The sequence below is a fragment of the Entelurus aequoreus genome, linkage group LG03, assembly GCF_033978785.1.
Source record: "Entelurus aequoreus isolate RoL-2023_Sb linkage group LG03, RoL_Eaeq_v1.1, whole genome shotgun sequence".
Classification (NCBI taxonomy): Eukaryota; Metazoa; Chordata; class Actinopteri; order Syngnathiformes; family Syngnathidae; genus Entelurus; species Entelurus aequoreus.
The window spans coordinates 91,977,470-92,000,782 of record NC_084733.1 but is presented as its reverse complement, the minus strand read 5'-3'; the positions used below and the strand labels follow the sequence as shown (position 1 = coordinate 92,000,782).

Sequence of the window (23,313 nt, the reverse complement as noted above, 5' to 3'; positions counted from 1 at the left end):
ATGATTCAGTTTATAAATAATAATGATTTAGTTTATAAATAATAATTTAAAAAAACTCGAATAGTTTCGGTCTTTTAACGGAGTAATTGACTGACTTCCGGTGCTACCCGGATATGTCTCTGCCTCACCTTTTTTATTTATATTTTTTATTTATTTATTTTTTGAATTTGATAAACCTTTATTTATAAGTTTCAACATTTACAAATAGTTGAGAAATAATAATCAAAATAAGTACAAAAACAGCGCCAGGGGATTGTAAATTTAAAGAAACTAAAATAGAAGGCAAAAAATTAATACTGTATATGTGTGTGTGTGTATATATATATATATATATATATATATATATATATATATATATATATATACACACACACACACACACACATTTTTGTATTTTTAATGAGAATGTTTGCTTCTTTATTTTATTTTATATTTATTTATTTTACTTTTATATACATTATACTTTTAAATTCAGTATTGTGATCGATCTTCGTATATATATGTATATACATATATATATGTATATATATGTGTATATATAATTATATATATATATACACACACATTTTTGTATTTTTAATGAGAATGTTTACTTCTTTATTTTATATTGAATATATATATGTATGTATATATATATATATATATATATATATATATATATATATATATATATTCGAATTTATGCAACTCTCAATACTTATTTGATACCATGAGAAAAATATTTTAAATGAAGTAATGAAAAATAAAATAAATATATATATATATATATATATATATATATATATATATATATATATATATATATATATATATATATATATATATATATATATATATATATATATATATATATATATATATAAAACAAACAAAGTGCAAAGCCATAGGCTCAGTCAATTTCAGTAAATAACTTAAATTTGGAACACAGCATCATCGTTTTGACAGCTTTTTGGTTGTTAGAGGTAGAGAGTGTTTTAACGTCGAGTTCTAATTCTTTTTTTAAAGGCACAAAAATTGATAATCAGTCGATCTCTAATCAATATCATTAAAATATAAACAATCCATTGTTGGATCTGATTTCAATGTTTTGCTGTCTTGCCCCTGCAGCCCTCCTTTTACCAGGTACTTATTTCCTTAGTTGTAAATAATAGAACAGAGGTGTTTCACTGAGGGCCACATTGCTACTATTACGCAATTATTTTATGCATTTTATCAGTTGATTTTTTCAAAACTAAAATGTAAAAAAAATATAGTAAGTTGCAATAATTTCACCTCAAAATGTAGTGTATATTACTGTAAATGGAAAAACACTACTGCTGTTTTTATGGTAAAAAAAAGGCAGGTCAGTTGCCAGAATTTTACTGTGAAATTTACATAAATTTATTTTTTACTGTAAATTAAAAAAACCTGCAATTTTACAGTAAAATTTTGGCACCTGAGCTTTTTATTTTTTGTGTTTGTTTTTTTACCGCAAATCAACAAGTGTAGATTTTTGGGTGTACTACTGTAAATGTCAATAAACGGCACCACAGTTTATTACAGTAAAAAAAAGTACTGTTATTTTTTATTTAGAGGAAAATGCTGTAAAAACCACAGTAAATTTCACAATTTGACCGTGAAATCTATTGCTACTTTTAAATTGCACCATTTGATGGATAACTAGCTTTAAAATCATTATTATTAGTATTTATTTATATTTAAAAAATGGTTTGAATGTTTGATCATATACTTTTGCATAATTAGACAATATTTAAGTGAACATAATTTGCGATTACATGGAGTACATATATTTTTTTTCCTCCCAAAATAGAAAGAAATAATACATTTAGTAAGAAGAGTTACAGTACTTTATTGATACATATTATTTCCAGGCTTACCAGGGCCAAATAAAATGAAGTGGCGGGCCACACCTGTGTAATAGAACTATACCAACAACGCTGTGGAAATAAAGATAACAGAAGTGACCTGGTCGCGATAGTACTGTACCGATACCACCCTCGGGCGTCGATTCTCTTGATATTTAGATCCATCGTAAACAAAGCGGTGAAAGCGACTGACCTTGCCGTGTTCTCGTTGTTGCCGTGAAGGCTACGCCGTGGAAGCCCCACGTGAGGCGGAGACGGGCGGTGTGACTGCCGCCGGCTTCAGCGGGCCCCTGGACCACTACAGCGGGCTGATCCGGGAGGGCACCCTGCGGGAGGACGAGCACCAGAGGGCGGTGATGCTCAGACTGGACCAGCTGCACAAAACCCTGCGGGGATACAGCAACACGCCCACGTCCATCTTCCAAAAAGTACAGTATACTGTACTCTGCAATTATTACATGCACTTTGTTTATGCCTCACTTTTTGTATGATTCCCTTTGCCTGAGTTTTCCTGTACTGTCTTACCACTAATTACTGCGCGTGATCAAATCTGTTTTGCATTGTGGAAAGAATATATTGAGTACGGCTGAAAAAAAAAAATCCCTCATGGGGCCAAAGAAAGTTGCGAGTGCCAGCACTTTGCTGAAATAAAAAGTGAGAAACGCTATTAAATTCAAGAAAGATTGAACTAAAGTAGTCTCTGCTCATCGCCGTCTTTGCCAATAAGAGAGAAAGTGATGTTCAATGTTCATAAACACATTTCTTTCATCGTTTGTATGTATTTCACATTCTTGTCAAATATCATTAGTCTTTATAATTTGTGGGCGTTCAGAGCAAAAAAACAAACCCTCATGGGGCCAAAGAAAGTTGCGAGTGCGAGCACTTTGCTTAAAACAAAAAGTGAGAAACAATTGAATTCAAGAAAGACCTCAATTAAAGTAGTCTCTGCTCATCGCCGTCTTTAAAAAAAATAAAAAATTATATTGAGTACGGCTGCAAAAAAAAAATCCCTCATGGGGCCAAAGAAAGTTGCGAGTGCGAGCACTTTGCTTAAAACAAAAAGTGAGAAACACAATTGAATTCAAGAAAGACCTAAATTAAAGTAGTCTCTGCTCATCGCCGTATTTTGTATTTATTTTTTTTATATTGAGTACGGCTGCAAAAAAAAAAATCCCTCATGGGGCCAAAGAAAGTTGTGAGTGCCAGCACTTTGCTTAAAACAAAAAGTGAGAAACGCAGTTAAATTCAAGAAAGACCTAAATTAAAGTAGTCTCTGCTCATCGCCGTCTTTTTAAAAAAACATTTTATATTGAGTACGGCTGCAAAAAAAAAAAAATCCCTCATGGGGCCAAAGAAAGTTGCGAGTGCGAGCACTTTGCTTAAAACAAAAAGTGAGAAACACAATTGAATTCAAGAAAGACCTAAATTAAAGTTGTCTCTGCTCATCGCCGTCTTTAAAAAAAATAGAAAATTATATTAAGAACGGCTGAAAAAAAAAAATCCCTCATGGGGCCAAAGAAAGTTGCGAGTGCGAGCCCTTTGCTTAAAACAAAAAGTGAGAAACAATTGAATTCTAGAAAGACCTAAATTAAAGTAGTCTCTGCTCATCGCTGTCTTTAAAAAAATAAAATAAAATTATATTTAGTACGGCTGCAAAAAAAAAATCCCTCATGGGGCCAAAGAAAGTTGCGAGTGCCAGCACTTTGCTTTAAATAAATAGTGAAAAACGCTATAGAATTCCAGAAAGAACTGAACTAAAGTAGTCTCTGCTCATCGCCGTCTTTGCCAATAAGAGATAAAGTGATGTTCAATGTTCATAAACACATTTCTTTCATCGTTTATATGTATTTCACATTCTTGTCAAATATCATTAGTCTTTATAATTTGTGGGCGTTCAGAGCAAAAGAAAAAATCCCTCATGGGGCCAAAGAAAGTTGCGAGTGCGAGCACTTTGCTTAAAACAAAAAGTGAGAAACAATTGAATTCAAGACCTAAATTAAAGTAGTCTCTACTCATCGCCGTCTTTAAAAAAAAAAAAAATTATATTTAGTACGGCTGCAAAAAAAAAATCCCTCATGGGGCCAAAGAAAGTTGCGAATGCCAGCACTTTGCTTAAAACAAAAAGTGAGAAACACAATTGAATTCAAGAAAGACCTCAATTAAAGTAGTCTCTGCTCATCGCCGTATTTTGTATTTATTTTTTTTATATTGAGTACGGCTGCAAAAAAAAAATCCCTCATGGGGCCAAAGAAAGTTGCGAGTGCCAGCACTTTGCTTAAAACAAAAAGTGAGAAACGCAGTTAAATTCAAGAAAGACCTAAATTAAAGTAGTCTCCGCTCATCGCCGTCTTTTTAAAAAAACATTTTATATTGAGTACGGCTGCAAAAAAAAATAAATCCCTCATGGGGCCAAAGAAAGTTGCGAGTGCGAGCACTTTGCATAAAACAAAAAGTGAGAAACACAATTGAATTCAAGAAAGACCTCAATTAAAGTTGTCTCTGCTCATCGCCGTCTTTAAAAAAAAAAAAAAAAAAAAGTTTTGGATGTTGAGTACGGCTGCAAAAAAAAAATCCCTCATGGGGCCAAAGAAAGTTGCGAATGCGAGCACTTTGCTTAAAACAAAAAGTGAGAAACACAATTCAATTCAAGAAAGACCTAAATTAAAGTTGTCTCTGCTCATCGCCGTCTTTAAAAAAAAAAAAGTTTTATGTTGAGTACGGCTGGAAAAAAAAAAATCCCTCGTGGGGCCAAAGAAAGTTGCGAGTGCGAGCACTTTGCTTAAAACAAAAAGTGAGAAACAATTGAATTCAAGAAAGACCTAAATTAAAGTAGTCTCTGCTCATCGCCGTTTTTTATTTGTATTTTTTTTATATTGAGTACGGCTGCAAAAAAAAATATCTTCATGGGGCCAAAGAAAGTTGCGAGTGCCAGCACTTTGCTTAAAACAAAAAGTGAGAAACGCAGTTAAATTCAAGAAAGACCTCAATTAAAGTAGTCTCTGCTCATCGCCGTCTTTTTAAAAAAACATTTTATATTGAGTACGGCTGCAAAAAAAAAATCCCTCATGGGGCCAAAGAAAGTTGCGAGTGCGAGCACTTTGCTTAAAACAAAAAGTGAGAAACAATTGAATTCAAGAAAGACCTAACTTAAAGTAGTCTCTGCTCATCGGCGTCTTTAAAAAAAAAAAAAAAAGTTTTATGTTGAGTTCGGCTGCAAAAAAAAAATCTTCATGGGGCCAAAGAAAGTTGCGAGTGCGAGCACTTTGCTTAAAACAAAAAGTGAGAAACAATTGAATTCAAGAAAGACCTAAATAAAGTAGTCTCTGCTCATCGCCATATTTTGTGTTTATTTTTTTTATATTGAGTACGGCTGCAAAAAAAAAAATCCCTCATGGGGCCAAAGAAAGTTGCGAGTGCGAGCACTTTGCTTAAAACAAAAAGTGAGAAACAATTGAATTCAAGAAAGACCTAAATTAAAGTAGTCTCTGCTCATCGGCGTCTTTAAAAAAAAAAAAAAAAAGTTTTATGTTGAGTACGGCTGCAAAAAAAAAAAATCCCTCATGGGGCCAAAGAAAGTTGCGAGTGCGAGCACTTTGCTTAAAACAAAAAGTGAGAAACAATTGAATTCAAGAAAGACCTAAATAAAGTAGTCTCTGCTCATCGCCATATTTTGTGTTTATTTTTTTTATATTGAGTACGGCTGCAAAAAAAAAAATCCCTCATGGGGCCAAAGAAAGTTGCGAGTGCGAGCACTTTGCTTAAAACAAAAAGTGAGAAACAATTGAATTCAAGAAAGACCTAAATTAAAGTAGTCTCTGCTCATCGGCGTCTTTAAAAAAAAAAAAAAAAAGTTTTATGTTGAGTACGGCTGCAAAAAAAAAAAATCCCTCATGGGGCCAAAGAAAGTTGCGAGTGCGAGCACTTTGCTTAAAACAAAAAGTGAGAAACACAATTGAATTCAAGAAAGACCTAAATAAAGTAGTCTCTGCTCATCGCCGTATTTTGTATTTATTTTTTTTATATTGAGTACGGCTGCAAAAAAAAAATCCCTCATGGGGCCAAAGAAAGTTGCGAGTGCCAGCACTTTGCTTAAAACAAAAAGTGAGAAACGCAGTTAAATTCAAGAAAGACCTAAATTAAAGTAGTCTCCGCTCATCGCCGTCTTTTTAAAAAAACATTTTATATTGAGTACGGCTGCAAAAAAAAAAAATCCCTCATGGGGCCAAAGAAAGTTGCGAGTGCCAGCACTTTGCTTAAAACAAAAAGTGAGAAACACAATTGAATTCAAGGAAGACCTCAATTAAAGTAGTCTCTGCTCATCTGCGTTTTTTATTTGTATTTTTTTTATATTGAGTACGGCTGCAAAAAAAAAAAGAAAGTTGTGAGTGCCAGCACTTTGCTTTAAATAAACACATTTCATTCATCGTTTAAATGTATTTCACATTCTTGCCAAACTATCATTAGTCTTTATCATTTGTGGGCGTTCAGAGCGGATTCATTGGATTTACTTTATTTTTATGGGAAAAATTGCTCATGTTTTGGTATAGTTCTTAGTTCTATAGTTCATATTAAATCATGACCGACTTCCAGTGAATGAGATGGATTAGATCAGGGATTCCACTACAGGGGGCCCCGGGGCCCACTCAAATATTAACACCGACTTGTTCATCTCACTCTTGATCTTAATCATATTCATAATTTTATCGAACCTACTTACAGTTTAAACCTTGTCAAATGATTTGAAAGCGTGTGTCAATCACAAAGATTATCATCAAGGCTTAGGTCAGGCTGATTACAAAATAAATATTCATTAATTATACTGTAAACGAAGGGAAAAAATAATTTCAAGTGCTAAAATAAATACATTCTAATTAATACAAATTAATATTTTTCTTAAATAATTTGTCAAATTTCAAGTGCTAAAATAAATACATTCTAATTAATAAAAAATAATATTTTTCTTAAATCGTCAAATTTCAAGTGCTAAAATAAATGCATTCTAATTAATAACAATAATATTTTTCTTAAATAATTCGTCAAATTTCAAGTGCTTAAATAAATACATTGTAATTAATAACAATACATATTTTTCTTAAATAATTAGTCAAATTTCAAGTGCTAAAATAAAAACATTCTAATTAATAAAAAAAAAAAAAAATCTTAAATCATCAAATTTCAATTGCTAAAATAAATAAATTCTGATTAATAAAAATTAAAAAAAATTCTTAAATCATCAAATTTCAAGTACTAAAATAAATACATTCTAATTAATAACAAGAAATATTTTTCTTAAATAATTAGTCAAATTTCAAGTGCTAAAATAAATACATTCTAATTAATAAAAATTAAAAAAAATCTTAAATCGTCAAATTGCAATTGCTAAAATAAATAAATTCTGATTAATAAAAATAAATATTTTTCTTAAATCGTCAAATTTCAGGTACTAAAATAAATACATTCTAATTAATAACAATAAATATTTTTCTTAAATAATTCGTCAAATTTCAAGTGCTAAAATAAATAAATTCTGATTAATAAAAATAAATATTTTTCTTAAATCATCAAATTTCAAGTGCTAAAATAAATACATTCTAATTAATAATAAATATTTTTCTTAAATAATTTGTCAAATTTCAAGTGCTAAAATAAATAAATTCTGATTAATAAAAATAAAAAAAAATCTTAAATAATTCGTCAAATTTCAAGTGCTAAAATAAATACATTCTAATTAATAAAAAAATTATATTTTTCTTAAATCGTCAAATTTCAAGTGCTAAAATAAATAAATTCTGATTAATAAAAATAAATATTTTTCTTAAATCGTCAAATTTCAAGTGCTAAAATAAATTGGGACAGCGTGGCGAAGTTGGTAGAGTGGCTGTGCCAGCAATTGGAGTGTTGCTGGTTACTGGGGTTCAATTCCCACCTTCTACCTTCCTAGTCACGTCCGTTGTGTCCTTGGGCAAGACACTTCACCCTTTGCCTCTGATGGCTGCTGGTTAGCGCCTTGCATGGCAGCTCCTGCCATCAGTGTGTGAATGTGTGTGTGAATGGGTAAATGTGGAAATACTGTCAAAGCGCTTTGAGTACCTTGAAGGTAGAAAAGCGCTATACAAGTACAACCCATTTATTTATTTATCATTTAAATACATTCTAATTAATAACAATAAATATTTTTCTTAAATAATTTGTCAAATTTCAAGTGCCAAAATAAATACATTCCAATTAATAAAAATAAATATTTTTCTTAAATCGACAAATTTCAAGTGCTAAAATAAATACATTCTAATTAATAAAAATTAATATTTTTCTTAAATAATTCGTCAAATTTCAAGTGCTAAAATAAATACATTCTAATTAATAAAAATTTATATTTTTCTTAAATAATTCTTCAAATTTCAAGTGCTAAAATAAATACATTCTAATTAATAAAAAATAATATTTTTCTTAAATCGTCAAATTTCAAGTGCTAAAATAAATACATTCTAATGAATAACAATACATATTTTTCTTCAATAATTCGTAAAGTTTCAAGTGCTAAAATAAATAAATTCTGATTAATAAAAATAAATATTTTTCTTAAATAATCAAATTTCAAGTGCTAAAATAAATACATTCTAATAAAAAATAATATTTTTCTTAAATCGTCAAATTTCAAGTGCTAAAATAAATAAATTCTGATTAATAAAAATAAATGTTTTTCTTAAATAATTCGTCAAATTTCAAGTGCTAAAATTAATACATTCTAATTAATAAAAATAAATATTTTTCTTAAATCGTCAAATTTTAAGTTCTACAATAAATACATTCTAATTAATAAAAATAAATATTTTTCTTAAATCGTCAAATTTCAAGTGCTAAAATAAATACATTCTGATTAATAAAAATAAATATTTTTCTTAAATCGTCAAATTTCAAGTCCTAAAATAAATACATTCTAATGAATAAAAATAAATATTTTTCTTAAATCGTCAAATTTCAAGTGCTAAAATAGATACATTCTAATTAATAAAAATAAATATTTTTCTTAAATCGTCAAATTTCAAGTGCTAAAATAAATAAATTCTAATTAATAAAAATAAATATTTTTCTTAAATCGTGAAATTTCAAGTGCTAAAATAGATACCTTCTAATTAATAACAATAAATATTTTTCTTAAATAATTTGTCAATAAAATTGAAGTGCCAATGAAAGTATTGCTTCGCCACTTAAGTCATCATTTTTGCGCTCAAGAAACTTTCTCCCTGTTTGTTTGATATTGCCATTACTGCCACAAGTGGTGGAAACGTGTATTGCAACTAGGGTTGTACGGCATACCGCTACCAATAAAGTGCCGCTGCAATAATGAATTAAAAGGTGTACTATACCGCCTTTGAAAAAATACCACTACTTTTTATTTCTAATCCTCGCCTCCATGGCGACAAATAAAGTACATTTCTTACAAGTATCATTATCACCGCAGGACGAGGAACAGCTAAACATGCTTCACTACACATTGTAGGAGGATACAATAGCTCACCGCTAACAGCAAGCTAGCGCTCCTGAACGTAAACAAACGGGTGGATCTACACAAATGTCGACTGTGACGATATTTTTTGTCTTTTTTGTTGTTTATAAACTCAGGAAATGCGTCCATGGGAATAAGAAAGTTATGTTTCATAAGATTTTCTGTTCAAATAAAGCCAGGGATGACATTTATTTTGAAAAGTATCAAAAGTATGGGTAAACACTAATTAAAACTAACATTTGTTGGTTGACAAACTCTACATTAGTCAATTATTTGACATAATATATTTGTTTACTTTTTTTCTCCTTCAGTTTTTCACCAAGCCCAAACCTCCAAAGGGTTATTATATTTACGGCGACGTGGGTAAGCGATCCAGCTTCTAATCAAAAGCCCCGTCTTGTGGATTTAAGTGCGATACTGACGTGCGTGTGTATCGTGGCAGGCACGGGGAAAACCATGGTGATGGACATGTTTTATTCGCACGTGGAGACGGACAAGAAGAAGAGGGTGCACTTCCACGGCTTCATGCTGGATGTGCATAAACGTAAGTATTGTATCCTTCTTTGCTAAACACCTGAGGCTGGCCCATAAAACCATACCAATATAAAGTGTAAATAAATAAATAAAATACTATTTCAAAGACAATATATTTTTAAATATCAATAGTAAAATAGAGTTGTCCTCCCTAAAATGAAGTACTATTTCAAACAAAATATATTTAAATATCAATAATAAAATACAGTTGTCCTCCCTAAAATGAAGTACTATTTCAGAGAAAAGATATTTACATATCAATAGTAAAATACAGTTGTCCTCCTTAAAATGAAGTACTATTTCAAAGACAATATATTTACATATCAATAGTAAAATACAGTTGTCCTCCTTAAAATGAAGTACTATTTCAAAGACAATATATTTACATATCAATAGTAAAATACAGTTGTCCTCCCTAAAATGAAGTACTATTTCAAACAAAATATATTTAAATATCAATAGTAAAATACAGTTGTTCTTCCTAAAATGAAGTACTATTTCAAACAAAATATATTTAAATATCAATAATAAAATACAGTTGTCCTCCCTAAAATGAAGTACTATTTCAAAGAAAATATATTTAAATATCGAAGTAATATACAGTTGTCCTCCCTAAAATGAAGTACTATTCAAACAAAATATATTTAAATATCAATAGTAAAATAGTTGTCCTCCCTAAAATGAAGTACTATTTCAAAGTGATTTTACAATTTTTTTTAAATTGTTGACATTTCCTTTCCTTCCTGCCTTGATGGCTGAGGAGATTATATAATCAAAGGAAAGTGACATTTCAAATCAAATGTTTAACATTATATATTTCTCCTGCTCCTTATTTTCCATAGGTCGTAAAAATACGAATAATTATGGATATCGACCGATAAAAAACACTTTGATACAGTTTTCAGCCATATCGCCCAGCCCTAATTGTGAGTGTGCTTCTATAAGGCAGAGGTGTCAAAGTCATTTTAACCGAGGGCCACATGGCAGTTATGTTTGGCCCCAGAGGGCCGCGTCTAACAGTGAATACTATTATTACACTATTTTTAATGCATTTTATTAGTAGATTCTTTTAAACTAAAATGTAAAAAAAAACATGGTAAGTTGCAATAATGTCACCTTAAAATGTAGTGTATATTACTGTAAATGTAGTGTATATTACTGTACATGTAGTGTATATTACTGTAAATGTAGTTTATATTACTGTAAATGTAGTGTGTATTACTGTAAATGTAGTTTATATTACTGTACATGTAGTGTATATTACTGTAAATGTAGTTTATATTACTGTACATGTAGTGTATATTACTGTAAATGTAGTTTATATTACTGTAAATGTAGTGTATATTACTGTAAATGGAAAAACACTACTGCTGTTTTTATGGTTTAAAAAAAGGCAGCTCAGTTGCCAGAATTTTACTGTAAAATGTAAAAAAAATTTTTTTTACCATAAATTAAAAAAACCTGCAATTTTAGAGTAAAATTTTGGCACCTGAGCTTTTTTTTTTTTTAATTTTTTTTTTACCTCAAATCAACAGTAGATTTTTCGGGTGTATTACTGTGAATGCCAAAACGGCACCACAGTTTATTACAGTAAAAAAAAGTACTGTTTTTTCATTTAGAGAAAAATGCTGTAAAAAGCACAGTAAATTTCACAATTTGACCGTGAAATCTATTGCTACTTTTACATTGCACCATTTGATGGATAACTTGCTTTGAAATCAATATTATTATTATTAGTATTTATTTCTATTTAAAAAATGGTTTGAATGTTTGATAATATAATTTTGCATAATTACACAATAATTAGGTTAACATAATTTGCGATTACATGGAGTTCTTTTTTTTTTTTCTCCCAAAATATAAAGAAATATTACATTTAGTAAGAAGAGTTACACTACTTTATTGATACATATTTATTTTTTTTACTGTAAATTAATTTTTTTTTGCAATTTTACAGTAAAATTTTGGCACCTGAGCTTTATTTTTTTTATTATTATTTTTTTTTTAACCTCAAATCAACAACTGTAGATTTTTCGGGTGTATTACTGTGAATGCCAAAACGGCACCACAGTTTATTACAGTAAAAAAAGTACTGTTTTTTCATTTAGAGGAAAATGCTGTAAAAAGCACAGTAAATTTCACAATTTGACCATGAAGTCTATTGCTACTTTTACATTGCACCATTTGATGGATAACTTGCTTTGAAATCAATATTATTAGTATTTATTTATATTTAAAAAATGGTTTGAATGTTTGATATCATATTTTTTTTATAATTAGACAATATTTAAGTGAGCATAATTTGCGACTACATGGAATACAAATGTCAGAATAATTGTATCTAAGTTATCACAAAACTTTGTGTTTCAATGAGTTCCCGGCTTGTAAAAATCCACTGTGTAGGATGGGAAGCAACATGAAGGTGTTGTTTTTCTTTCATGTATTGTAATCAACAGAAAGATATTGTCTTGACCCAAGAACTACAAAGCAAAGAGGAAGCAGGACCTCACTCCCCTGCAGGGACCTCTTCTTTGAACTGTTTTTACGACCTTTTCTTTGAACTGTTTCAATCCAAGGCGATGGCTGTTTACGACCCCCGTCCCTTAGAAACAGCTAGGGAAAGTCCAAATAAAAGAGGAGGCGCACAATCTTTCGCCAGAGCGCGTCGAGACACTGTGCGAGGGTACAGTGTCCAGGCGTCTCTCCGCAATTGAGCCAAATTTAATTGTGTCTCTGTTTAATTCCTTGCTTCTTGTCTTGTTTAATAAATGTCGTCAGTGTTTGAACCTGACAACGTGCATTTTTTTTCTCCCAAAATAGAAAGAAAGGATACGGTACTTTATTGACACATTATTTCCAGGCTTTCCAGGGCCTTGAGTTTGACACCTGTGGTATAAGGAATGTGTCAGTCGCTCCATATAAGGTCATGTTACCAAATCTATCTTTTTTTTTTTCTTTGCCTTTTGTTTTAGGAATCCATCGACTGAAGCAGAGTTTGCCCAAAAGGAAAGTGGGCAAAATGGCTAAGTCTTACGACCCCATCGCGCCGGTCGCCGAGGAGATCAGCGAGGAAGCTGCCCTGCTCTGCTTTGACGAGTTCCAGGTGACAACAACGCCCGTCTGCGGTCAGGCGGTTTGTGTCTGACCTCCTTGCCGGCGCCCTCGCAGGTCACCGACATCGCTGACGCCATGATCCTCAAGCAGCTCTTTGAGAACCTCTTCCTCAACGGCGTGGTCGTCGTGGCGACGTCCAACAGGCCCCCCGGAGGTAAGGGAATGATGTCATATCGGGGAAGGAGACCATCTTTGGTCTTGTGTGAGTACAGTCCTGGTCAAAAGGGGACATACACTTGTAAAGAACAATGTTCTAATGATTCAGAAACTGTACTATACTCTTTTTAAAAAAGTACCGGTTCCCCATAGGAGCATGTACGGCAGCGCACACACACGGAGTACTTACAAGCAGACACAGTGTGTAGACAGAAAAGGTGTAAAAAGTAACAAAAAAGGTGAAGTTATAACACTGAAACACCCTCAGGAAGAGCTGCTTTAAGACATTTTAGCTACTTCTATATCACTAATCCTCGTCTCCATGTTTCTTACAAGTAGCATTATCACTGGAGGACGAGGAATATCTAAACATGCTTCACTACACACCGTAGGAGGATACAATAGCTCACCGCCGTCACAATGTAAACAAACGCCATGGGTGGATCTACACCTGACATCCACTGTAATGATACCAAGTATTTAGTCGATACTACTATGATTACATCGATATTTTTTTTAGCATGACAAAATCTTTTTTTGTTTTTTTTAGTTTATATTATGTTTATAAAGTCAGTAAATACGTCCCTGGACACATGAGGACTTTAAATATGACCAATGTATGATCCTGTAACTACTTGGTATCATCGGATCGATACCTAAATGTGTGGTATCATCCAAAACTAATGTCAAGTATCAAAGAAGAGAAGAATAAGTGATTATTACATTTGAACAGAAGTGTAGATAGAACATCTTAAAACGGAAAATTAACAAGTAGACTAATAATCAATTTTTACAGTTTGTCCCTCATAATGTGTACAAAATAATAGGTGTATAAATGACACAATATGTTACTGCAGACTAATTAGGAGTCTTTGTTTGTTTACTTACTACTAAAAGACAAGTTGTCTAGTATGTTCACTATTTTATTGAAGGACTAAATGACAATAATAAACATATGTTTCATGTACACTAACATTTGTTGTTACAATAATGACATTTTGTGGTCCCCTTTATTTAGAAAAGTATCGAAAGGAATTTGGGGAAAACCGGGAATTGTTCAAGTTCCTAAACCGACTTGGTTTTTTGTCCTGATTAAGAGGAATGTTTTGACAGTGGAACGCTTGGAATGGGTTGAAAAATGTGAAAGGAGTCATCGCACTAAAAAAGACTGGAAATAGGGTTAGAAAAAAAAAAAACAGGAAATCCTGGAAATGTGTTGAATGTGGAAAAATGGTAGTTTGAATTTCCAGGATTATTTGAATGTGTTGAAGGTGGAATGGTTTGAATCGGTTGAAAAATGTGGAAGTTTGGAAAAATGAATAATTCATTTTGAATGGGGGAAAATGGTTCTAAAAACTGGGAATGCTAGGAAATCCGGGAATTTTTATTTTGATTGTTGAAGTAGAGCACACAATTCCTGAACAGGCTGAATATTTTGAAGTTGGAACGGTTTGAATCGGATACAAAATGTGGGAATTGTGGAAACTTTGAAAAACGTCCCATTCTTTTCAATGGGAATTTCATGGGAATTTTTAAATAAAAAGCGGGAATTTTTTTGAAAATGCTAAAAAAAAAAAAAAAAGGTATGTTCTTAATGAGTTGGTGTTGGTATTTTTTCAAAACGGTGGAGAAATGTTGAAGTAGTAACATTTTGAATTGAGAAATGCTATTACAGAATTCCTAAGATGTTTTGTTTAAAAAAAGACAATAACGACATTTTTTGTGGTCCCCTTTATTTAGAAAAGTATTGAAATACATTTTGGTACCGGTACCAAAATATTGGTATGGAGACAACTCTAGTACCTCTTTTGTTAGGACTAGTTTGTCCAATTTAGCATCCTGCTTGTTTGTTTTTCAGACTTGTATAAAAATGGGCTGCAGAGGGTCAACTTTGTGCCTTTTATTGCCGTATTGCAGGTAAAAAAAACCCCAATATATTTTTCCTTAAGCCACCAAATTGACTTAAAAAAAATTAAATAAATAAAGTTTGCACATTTCTCTTCCTTGCGTGCAGAAATATTGCCAAACTCTTCGTCTGGATTCGGGCATCGACTACCGCAGGAGGAACACACCCTTGGCGGGGAAACTTTACTTCCTGTAAGCCGTCCTGACCTTACGCTGACTGTGCTGACGTCTGCAATGATGGTGTTGTGTGTGTGTGTCTGCAATGATGGTGTTGTGTGTGTGTGTCTGCAATGATGGTGTTGTGTGTGTCTGCAACGATGGTGTTGTGTGTGTGTGTCTGCAATGATGGTGTTGTGTGTGTGTCTGCAATGATGGTGTTGTGTGTGTGTGCAATGATGGTGTTGTGTGTGTGTCTGCAATGATGGTGTTGTGTGTGTGTGTCTGCAATGATGGTGTTGTGTGTGTGTGTCTGCAATGATGGTGTTGTGTGTGTGTGTCTGCAATGATGGTGTTGTGTGTGTGTGTCTGCAATGATGGTGTTGTGTGTGTGTGTCTGCAATGATGGTGTTGTGTGTGTGTGTCTGCAATGATGGTGTTGTGTGTGTGTGTCTGCAATGATGGTGTTGTGTGTGTGTGTCTGCAATGATGGTGTTGTGTGTGTGTGTCTGCAATGATGGTGTTGTGTGTGTGTGTCTGCAATGATGGTGTTGTGTGTGTCTGCAACGATGGTGTTGTGTGTGTGTCTGCAATGATGGTGTGTGTGTGTGTCTGCAACGATGGTGTTGTGTGTGTGTGCAATGATGGTGTTGTGTGTGTGTCTGCAATGATGGTGTTGTGTGTGTGTCTGCAATGATGGTGTTGTGTGCGTCTGCAATGATGGTGTTGTGTGTCTGCAATGATGGTGTTGTGTGTCTGCAATGATGGTGTTGTGTGTGTCTGCAACGATGGTGTTGTGTGTGTGTGTCTGCAATGATGGTGTTGTGTGCGTCTGCAATGATGGTGTTGTGTGTCTGCAACGATGGTGTTGTGTGTGTGTGTCTGCAATGATGGTGTTGTGTGTGTGTGTCTGCAATGATGGTGTTGTGTGTGTGTGTCTGCAATGATGGTGTTGTGTGTGTGTGTCTGCAATGATGGTGTTGTGTGTGTGTGTCTGCAATGATGGTGTTGTGTGTGTGTGTCTGCAATGATGGTGTTGTGTGTGTGTGTCTGCAATGATGGTGTTGTGTGTGTGTGTCTGCAATGATGGTGTTGTGTGTGTCTGCAACGATGGTGTTGTGTGTGTGTCTGCAATGATGGTGTGTGTGTGTGTCTGCAACGATGGTGTTGTGTGTGTGTGCAATGATGGTGTTGTGTGTGTGTCTGCAATGATGGTGTTGTGTGTCTGCAATGATGGTGTTGTGTGTGTGTCTGCAATGATGGTGTTGTGTGCGTCTGCAATGATGGTGTTGTGTGTCTGCAATGATGGTGTTGTGTGTGTCTGCAACGATGGTGTTGTGTGTGTGTGTCTGCAATGATGGTGTTGTGTGCGTCTGCAATGATGGTGTTGTGTGCGTCTGCAACGATGGTGTTGTGTGTGTCTGCAATGATGGTGTTGTGTGTCTGCAACGATGGTGTTGTGTGTGTCTGCAACGATGGTGTTGTGTGTGTGTGTCTGCAATGATGGTGTTGTGTGCGTCTGCAATGATGGTGTTGTGTGCGTCTGCAATGATGGTGTTGTGTGTCTGCAATGATGGTGTTGTGTGTGTCTGCAACGATGGTGTTGTGTGTGTGTGTCTGCAATGATGGTGTTGTGTGCGTCTGCAATGATGGTGTTGTGTGTCTGCAACGATGGTGTTGTGTGTGTCTGCAATGATGGTGTTGTGTGTCTGCAACGATGGTGTTGTGTGGCCCGCAGATCCAGCGAGGTTGACGCAGAAGCCACGCTGGATGAAATGTTTGAGCGGCTGGCCTTCAAGCAGAACGACGGTAAGTCGAGCGTACGACGGTGTTGTGTGTGTGTCTGCAATGATGGTGTTGTGTGTGTGTGTCTGCAATGATGGTGTTGTGTGTGTGTGTCTGCAATGATGGTGTTGTGTGTACTGCGACGTCACCTGTCCATCACCTCCACAGTGACGCGACCCAGAGTCCTCGACGTCCACAACAGGAAAGTGCGTCTGAGCAAAGCATGCGGCACCATCGCAGACTGCACCTTTGAGGAGCTCTGCGACAGAGTGAGACTAATCACATGTTCATGCATCTTATAAAAGCAGTGAAGTTGTCACGTTGTGTAAAAGGTAAATAAAAAGAGAATACAACAAATCCTTTTCAACTTATATTCAATGGAATAGACTGCAAAGACAAGATATTTAACATTCAAACTTTGTTATTTTTTGCAAATATTAGCTCATTTGGAATTTGACGCTTGCAACATGTTTCAAAAAAGTTGGCACAAGTGGCAAAAAAGAGCGAGAAAGTTGAGGAATGCTCCGTCAAAGACTTATTTGGAACATCCCACAGGTGAACAGGCTAATTGGGAACAGGTGGGTGCCATGATTGGGTATAAAAGCAGCTTCCATGAAATGCTCGGTCGTTCACAAACAAGGACGGGGGCGAGGGTCACCACTTTGTCAACAAACGCCCGAGCAAATTGTTGAAGAACAACATTTCTCAACAAGGAATTTAGGTATTCCACCATCTACGCTCCGCAATATCATCAAAAGGTTCAGAGAATCTGGAGACATCACTGCACGTAAGCCATGATATTACACACCTTGGATCCCTCAGGCATCAAAAACCCACATCAGTGTGTAAAGGATATCACCACATGAGTTCAGGAACACTTCAGAAACCCACTGTCAGTAACTACAGTCGGTCGCTACATCTGTAAGTGCAAGTTAAAACATGAAACAAATACCTCTATGTAGGTCTCACTTAGACCTACTTTTCATTCATTCATTTTTTCCGGCAAAAATCAACAGGAAGTTGGCAATTTCCCCTTCAAGACAAAAAAAATGACGAAAAACACTTCATTTTTGCCTCTTTGAGCTGTAATTTGACCCCCTTAAAATACTTCAAAACTCATTATGCAAAGCCACAGCCATTTATCAACAACACCCGGAAAACGCCGTCGGCTTCGCCGGGCCCGAGCTCACCTAAGATGGACTGACGCAAAGCGGGAAAGTGTTCTGTGGTCTGACGAGTGCCACATTTTTGGAAACTGTGGACGACCAAAGAGGAAAAGAACCATCCGGACTGTTCTAGGGTGAAAGTGTCGTAGAATTTCTGACCTTTTGACCTATATTTCGTGTCTTTTAAGAATGTCCGCTCATTTTTCAATTCTCTTGTATTTTGTGCCATTGAATGGACCGGGTGTGGGACAAAAGTGAATATTAAGTCGTGCCAACCTGTCTATAGAATGTGTTGACTGTCTAAAGGATTCCAGTTGTTATGGAACAGATAGGAAAAACAACAAGACATTGACGCACTCGATAAGGAACAATGACGCACAACAGACATATAAAAAATGGCAGAAGACCGGAACTCGACAGTGATTTTGGCTTGTGTGTGTCTTGTTTGCTCCAGAGTAACTTGTGGTTTGTGTGCACGGCCAACCTGCACTTCTGATAATGGGTAAATACATTTGTTGTACTAAACTACTTTTGTTGCCTGTTTGAGCTTCGGACAATCCACTACAAAAGTGTAAAAGTCAGCATGTGTGATGGTATGGGGGTGTATTAGTGGCCAAGACATGGGTAACTTACACATCTGTGAAGGCACCATTAATGCTGAAAGGTACATACAGCTTTTGGAGCAACATATGTTGTTACCATGGACGCCCCTGCTTATTTCAGCAAGACGATGCCAAGGCAGGTGTTACAACAGCGTGGCTTCATTGGAAAAGAGTGCGGGTACTAGACTGGCCTGCTTTCCAACTACTTTGGCACGTGTTGCAGCCATGAAATTCCAAGTTAATGATTATTTGCAAGCAAAAAATACAGTTTATGAGTTTGAACATGAAATATGTTGTCTTTGTAGCATATTCAACTGAATATGGCTTGAAAAGGATTTGTATTCCGTTTATATTTACATCTAACACCATTTCCCAACTCATATGGAAACGGGGTTTGTATATAGCTACTGTGTGTGTGAAAGATGCAGTCATGTAATGCGTGTTCCAGCCTCTAGGGGCCAGCGACTACCTGGAGATGTCGCGTGTGTTCGACACCGTCTTCATCCGCCACGTTCCTCTCCTGACGCTCAACAAGAAGACTCAAGCCAGGCGACTCATCACGCTGGTGGACGCTTTCTACGACCACAAGGTAATCCTCATCATCCATTTCTTTCTTTCTTTTTTTGACTCTGACCTTCTGTGCGGTCCAGGTGCGTGTGGTCCTGCTGGCCCAGCACCCGCTGGAGGAGCTCTTTGTCCACGACAGGGACCACCACCACCACGACGAGAGCCACATCCTCATGGACGACCTGGGACTGAAACGAGTAAGAGATCGATAATAATACGGAGACAAGGTACACCGTTCCTACCGTCAAGCATGGTGGTGGTAGTAGTCCATGTTTTGTGCCTGTCACAGGAAGAAGCCAGCAGCTTGTCCATCTTCAGCGGAGAAGAGGAGATGTTTGCCTTCCAGAGAACTGTATCCAGACTGACGGAGATGCAGACGGAGGAGTACTGGCTGCAGGGCGACCGCAGCGGCAGGTCCTAACGTCGTACGCTACTCACTCCCGCTACGTAACAATACCGGATGTTGTACACAAAAGTATTTATTGCAATTTATCATGACGGACCTTGCACTTTACATGGACGATCGGACCTTTTTGGCACTGAGGTCCAACTCCCGTTTGATTCTAGGGGACATTTTACATGCAAATAACCAGCATATATATATAAATAGTATAAATATACAAAAGTGGTGAAGTTGTCACGTTGTGTAAATGGTAAATAAAAAGAGAATACAACAAATCCTTTTCAACTTATATTCAATTGAATAGACTGCAAAGACAAGATATTTAACGTTCCATTATTTATGCAAATAATCCATTTAGAATTTAATGGCTGCAAAAAAGGCATTTTGACCACTGTGTTACATGGCCTTTCCTTTTAACAACACTCAGTAAACTGGGGAAGTGAGGAGACACATTTTGGAAGTGGAATTCTTTCCCATTCTTGCTTGATGTACAGCTTAAGTAGTTCAACAGGCTGTTGTAACACGTGGCTCGGCATTGTCTCGCTGAAATAAGCAGGGGCGACCACGATGACGTTGCTTGGATGGCAACATATGTTGCGCCAAAAGCTGTATGTACCTTTCAGCATTAATGGTGCCTTCACAGATGTGTAAGTTACCCATGTCTTGGGCACTAATACACCCCCATACCATCACACATGCTGCCTTTTACACTTTCACCCTAGAACAGTCCTCTTTGGTCCAGAGGACACGACATCCACAGTTTCCAAAAACAATTTGAAACGTGGACTCGTCAGACCACAGAACACTTTTCCACTTTGCATCAGTCCATTTCAGATGAGCTCGGGCCCCGGGTGTTGTTGATAAATGGCTGTGGTTTTGCATAGTAGAGTTTTAACTTGCACTTACAGATGTAGCGACCGACTGTAGTTACCGACAGCGGTTTTCTGGAGTGTTCCCGAGCCCATGTGGTGATATCCTTTACACACTGATGCGGCTTTTTGATGCAGTACCGCCCGAGGGATCGAATGTCCGTAATATCATGGCTTCCGTGCAGTGATTTCTCCAGATTCTCTGAACCTTTTGATGATATTACGGAGCGTAGATGGTTGACATCCCTAAATTCCTTGTTGAGAAATGTTGTTCTTCAACAATTTGCTCGGGCATTTGTTGACAAAGTGGTGACCCTCGCCCCCGTCCTTGTTTGTGAACGACCGAGCATTTCACGGAAGCTGCTTTTATACCCAATCATGGCACCCACCTGTTCCCAATTAGCCCGTTCACCTGTGGGATGTTCCAAAATAAGTCTTTTGATGAGCATTCCTCAACTTTCTCACTCTTTTTTGCCACTTGTGCCAGCTTTTTTCAAACACGTCACAGGCATCCAATTCCAAATGAGCTAATATTTGCAAAAAATAACAAAGTTTTCAAATTTGAACGTTAAATATCTTGTCTTATAATAATCATTGTGTTCTCGCTTTAACCAGCTCGGCGGTCTAGTGGTTAGAGTGTCCGCCCTGAGATGGGTAGGTCGTGAGTTCAAATCCCCCAAAGACTATAAAAATGGGAGCCATTACCTCCCTGCTTGGCACTCAGCATCAAGGGGTTGGAATTGGGGGTTAAAACACCAAAAAAGATTCCCGGGCGTGGCCACTGCTGCTGCTCACTACTCCCCTCACCTCCCAGGGGTCAAATGCAGAGGTTAATTCCACCACACCTAGTGTGTGTGTGTGTGTGTGACAATCATTGCTACTTTAACTTTTTATTGAGCATTTACACAACGGTTTTGGGTTTTGTACATTTTTTTTTTTTAACACTTTTTTCACTTCTGTTGATTAATGGAACAAAATGTTGTTTTTTTTGTCTGCAAAATGTTTCATATTGTCGCCCTAAATTCGGGGTACACAAACCAGGCTGCCATACGTGGGATTATAAAGTCATTAAAAGGTAAAAATGTGATGGAATTCAAGTTTGCATCTGACCTCATGTATGTTTGTATTCGCAGGACCCCAGCTAGCAGAGTGCTACCATGGCAGAGTAGCGCACTGCTAAGTTTTAAAATGGCGTTCACGCTAATACCTTTTTTTTTTTATTGTGATGATTTCCACTGACAATCTTTTTACACAAAACGACTCACTAACAATATCTAGCGCCTAAAAACAGATACAATATTGGCAAGCTAAAAGTAGCGGCTAACGGTTTACATTCGGGTGTGTGCCCGTTGTACGATTGTCAACTTTGATTCACCTTCAAAAAACAAAGACTATTATTTTGACTTAATATTTCACATCTAAAACCTGCAGACCATCTTAAGTCATTAAAAACAGGCTAAAATGAGTTGCTAGCATTAGCTATCTTTTAAATATTTAATATAAGTTAGTTTTACAAATGTGTTTCACTTGAACTATTATTGTAATGATGACAATCATGTTACTAATTAAACTCACTGAATATTTTAGTGCCTAAAAACAATAAATACAAATTGACAAGTAGATTCTTGCTCATCTGCGCTGACTGGAAATTTGAGCAGAAGCTAGTGGGCGGCCTAGGATGGAGTCGGCTCTCTGGGTTGCTGCGTTGGCTCTACTCTGTGCAATATGCATTAGTTGTTGCTCATTTTTGTTGTTTTATTTTTGTAGCTGTGTGTAGAAATGGCCTACTCTGTGCAATATGCATTAGTTGTTGCTCATTTTTGTTGTTTTATTTTTGTAGCTGTGTGTAGAAATGGCATACTCTGTGCAATATGCATTAGTCGTTGCTCATTTTTGTTGTTTTATTTTTGTAGCTGTGTGTAGAAATGGCCTACTCTGTGCAATATGCATTAGTTGTTGCTCTTTTTTTTTGTTTTACTTTTGTAGCTATATGTAGAAAAAGCCTACTCTGTGCAATATACATTAGTTGTTGCTCTTTTTTTTTGTTTTACTTTTGTAGCTGTATGTAGAAAAAGCCTACTCTGTGCAATATACATTAGTTGTTGCTCTTTTTGTTTTGTTTTACTTTTGTAGCTGTATGTAGAAAAGGCCTATGTGCAATATGCATTAGTTGTTGCTCTTTTTTTTCTTTTACTTTTATAGCTGTATGTAGAAAATGGATGGATAGATGTAGAAAAGGCCTACTCTGTGCAATATGCATTAGTTGTTGCTAAAAAAAAAAAAAAGTATGTACTTTTGTATCTGTATGTAGAAATGGCATACTCTGTGCAATATGCATTAGTTGTTGCTCATTTCTATTGTTTGTCATTGTTTTACCAGTGTGGCTGTATGTAGAAAAGGCCTACTCTGTGCAATATGCATTAGTTGTTGCTCATTTTTTTGTTTTTTCATTGTTTTACTTTTGTAGCTGTATGTAGAAAATACATGGACGGATGTAGAAAAGGCCTACTCTGTGCAATATGCATTAGTTGTTGCTCATTTTTTGTTTTACTTTTATAGCTGCATGTAGAAATGGCCTACTGTGTGCAATATGCATTAGTTGTTGCTCTTATTTTATTGTTTTACTTTTGTAGCTGTATGTAGAAATTGCCTACTGTGTGCAATATGCTCACTTTTTTTTTGGT

The 23,313-nt window shown here is 35.4% G+C and overlaps 1 protein-coding gene across 2 annotated transcripts in view; it reads left to right on the top strand.

The window, feature by feature from the left end:
* Positions 1-21,715, top strand: part of LOC133647109 (AFG1-like ATPase) — a 21,988-nt gene extending 273 nt beyond the window's left edge. Inside the window, exons 2-13 of one of the 2 annotated variants that reach the window (XM_062043229.1) lie at positions 2,088-2,293; positions 9,684-9,735; positions 9,815-9,916; positions 12,879-13,009; positions 13,075-13,174; positions 15,035-15,093; positions 15,191-15,273; positions 16,976-17,046; positions 17,191-17,291; positions 19,239-19,379; positions 19,441-19,554; positions 19,647-21,715. In XM_062043229.1, coding sequence (XP_061899213.1) covers positions 2,088-2,293; positions 9,684-9,735; positions 9,815-9,916; positions 12,879-13,009; positions 13,075-13,174; positions 15,035-15,093; positions 15,191-15,273; positions 16,976-17,046; positions 17,191-17,291; positions 19,239-19,379; positions 19,441-19,554; positions 19,647-19,778 — 1,292 coding nt within the window. In that variant the 3' untranslated portion in view covers positions 19,779-21,715. Of the gene's footprint in view, positions 1-2,087; positions 2,294-9,683; positions 9,736-9,814; positions 9,917-12,878; positions 13,010-13,074; positions 13,175-15,034; positions 15,094-15,190; positions 15,274-16,975; positions 17,047-17,190; positions 17,292-19,238; positions 19,380-19,440; positions 19,585-19,646 lie in introns of both variants that reach the window. The other variant, XM_062043230.1, reaches the window with a different exon arrangement.
* Positions 21,716-23,313: the final 1,598 nt, after the last annotated feature.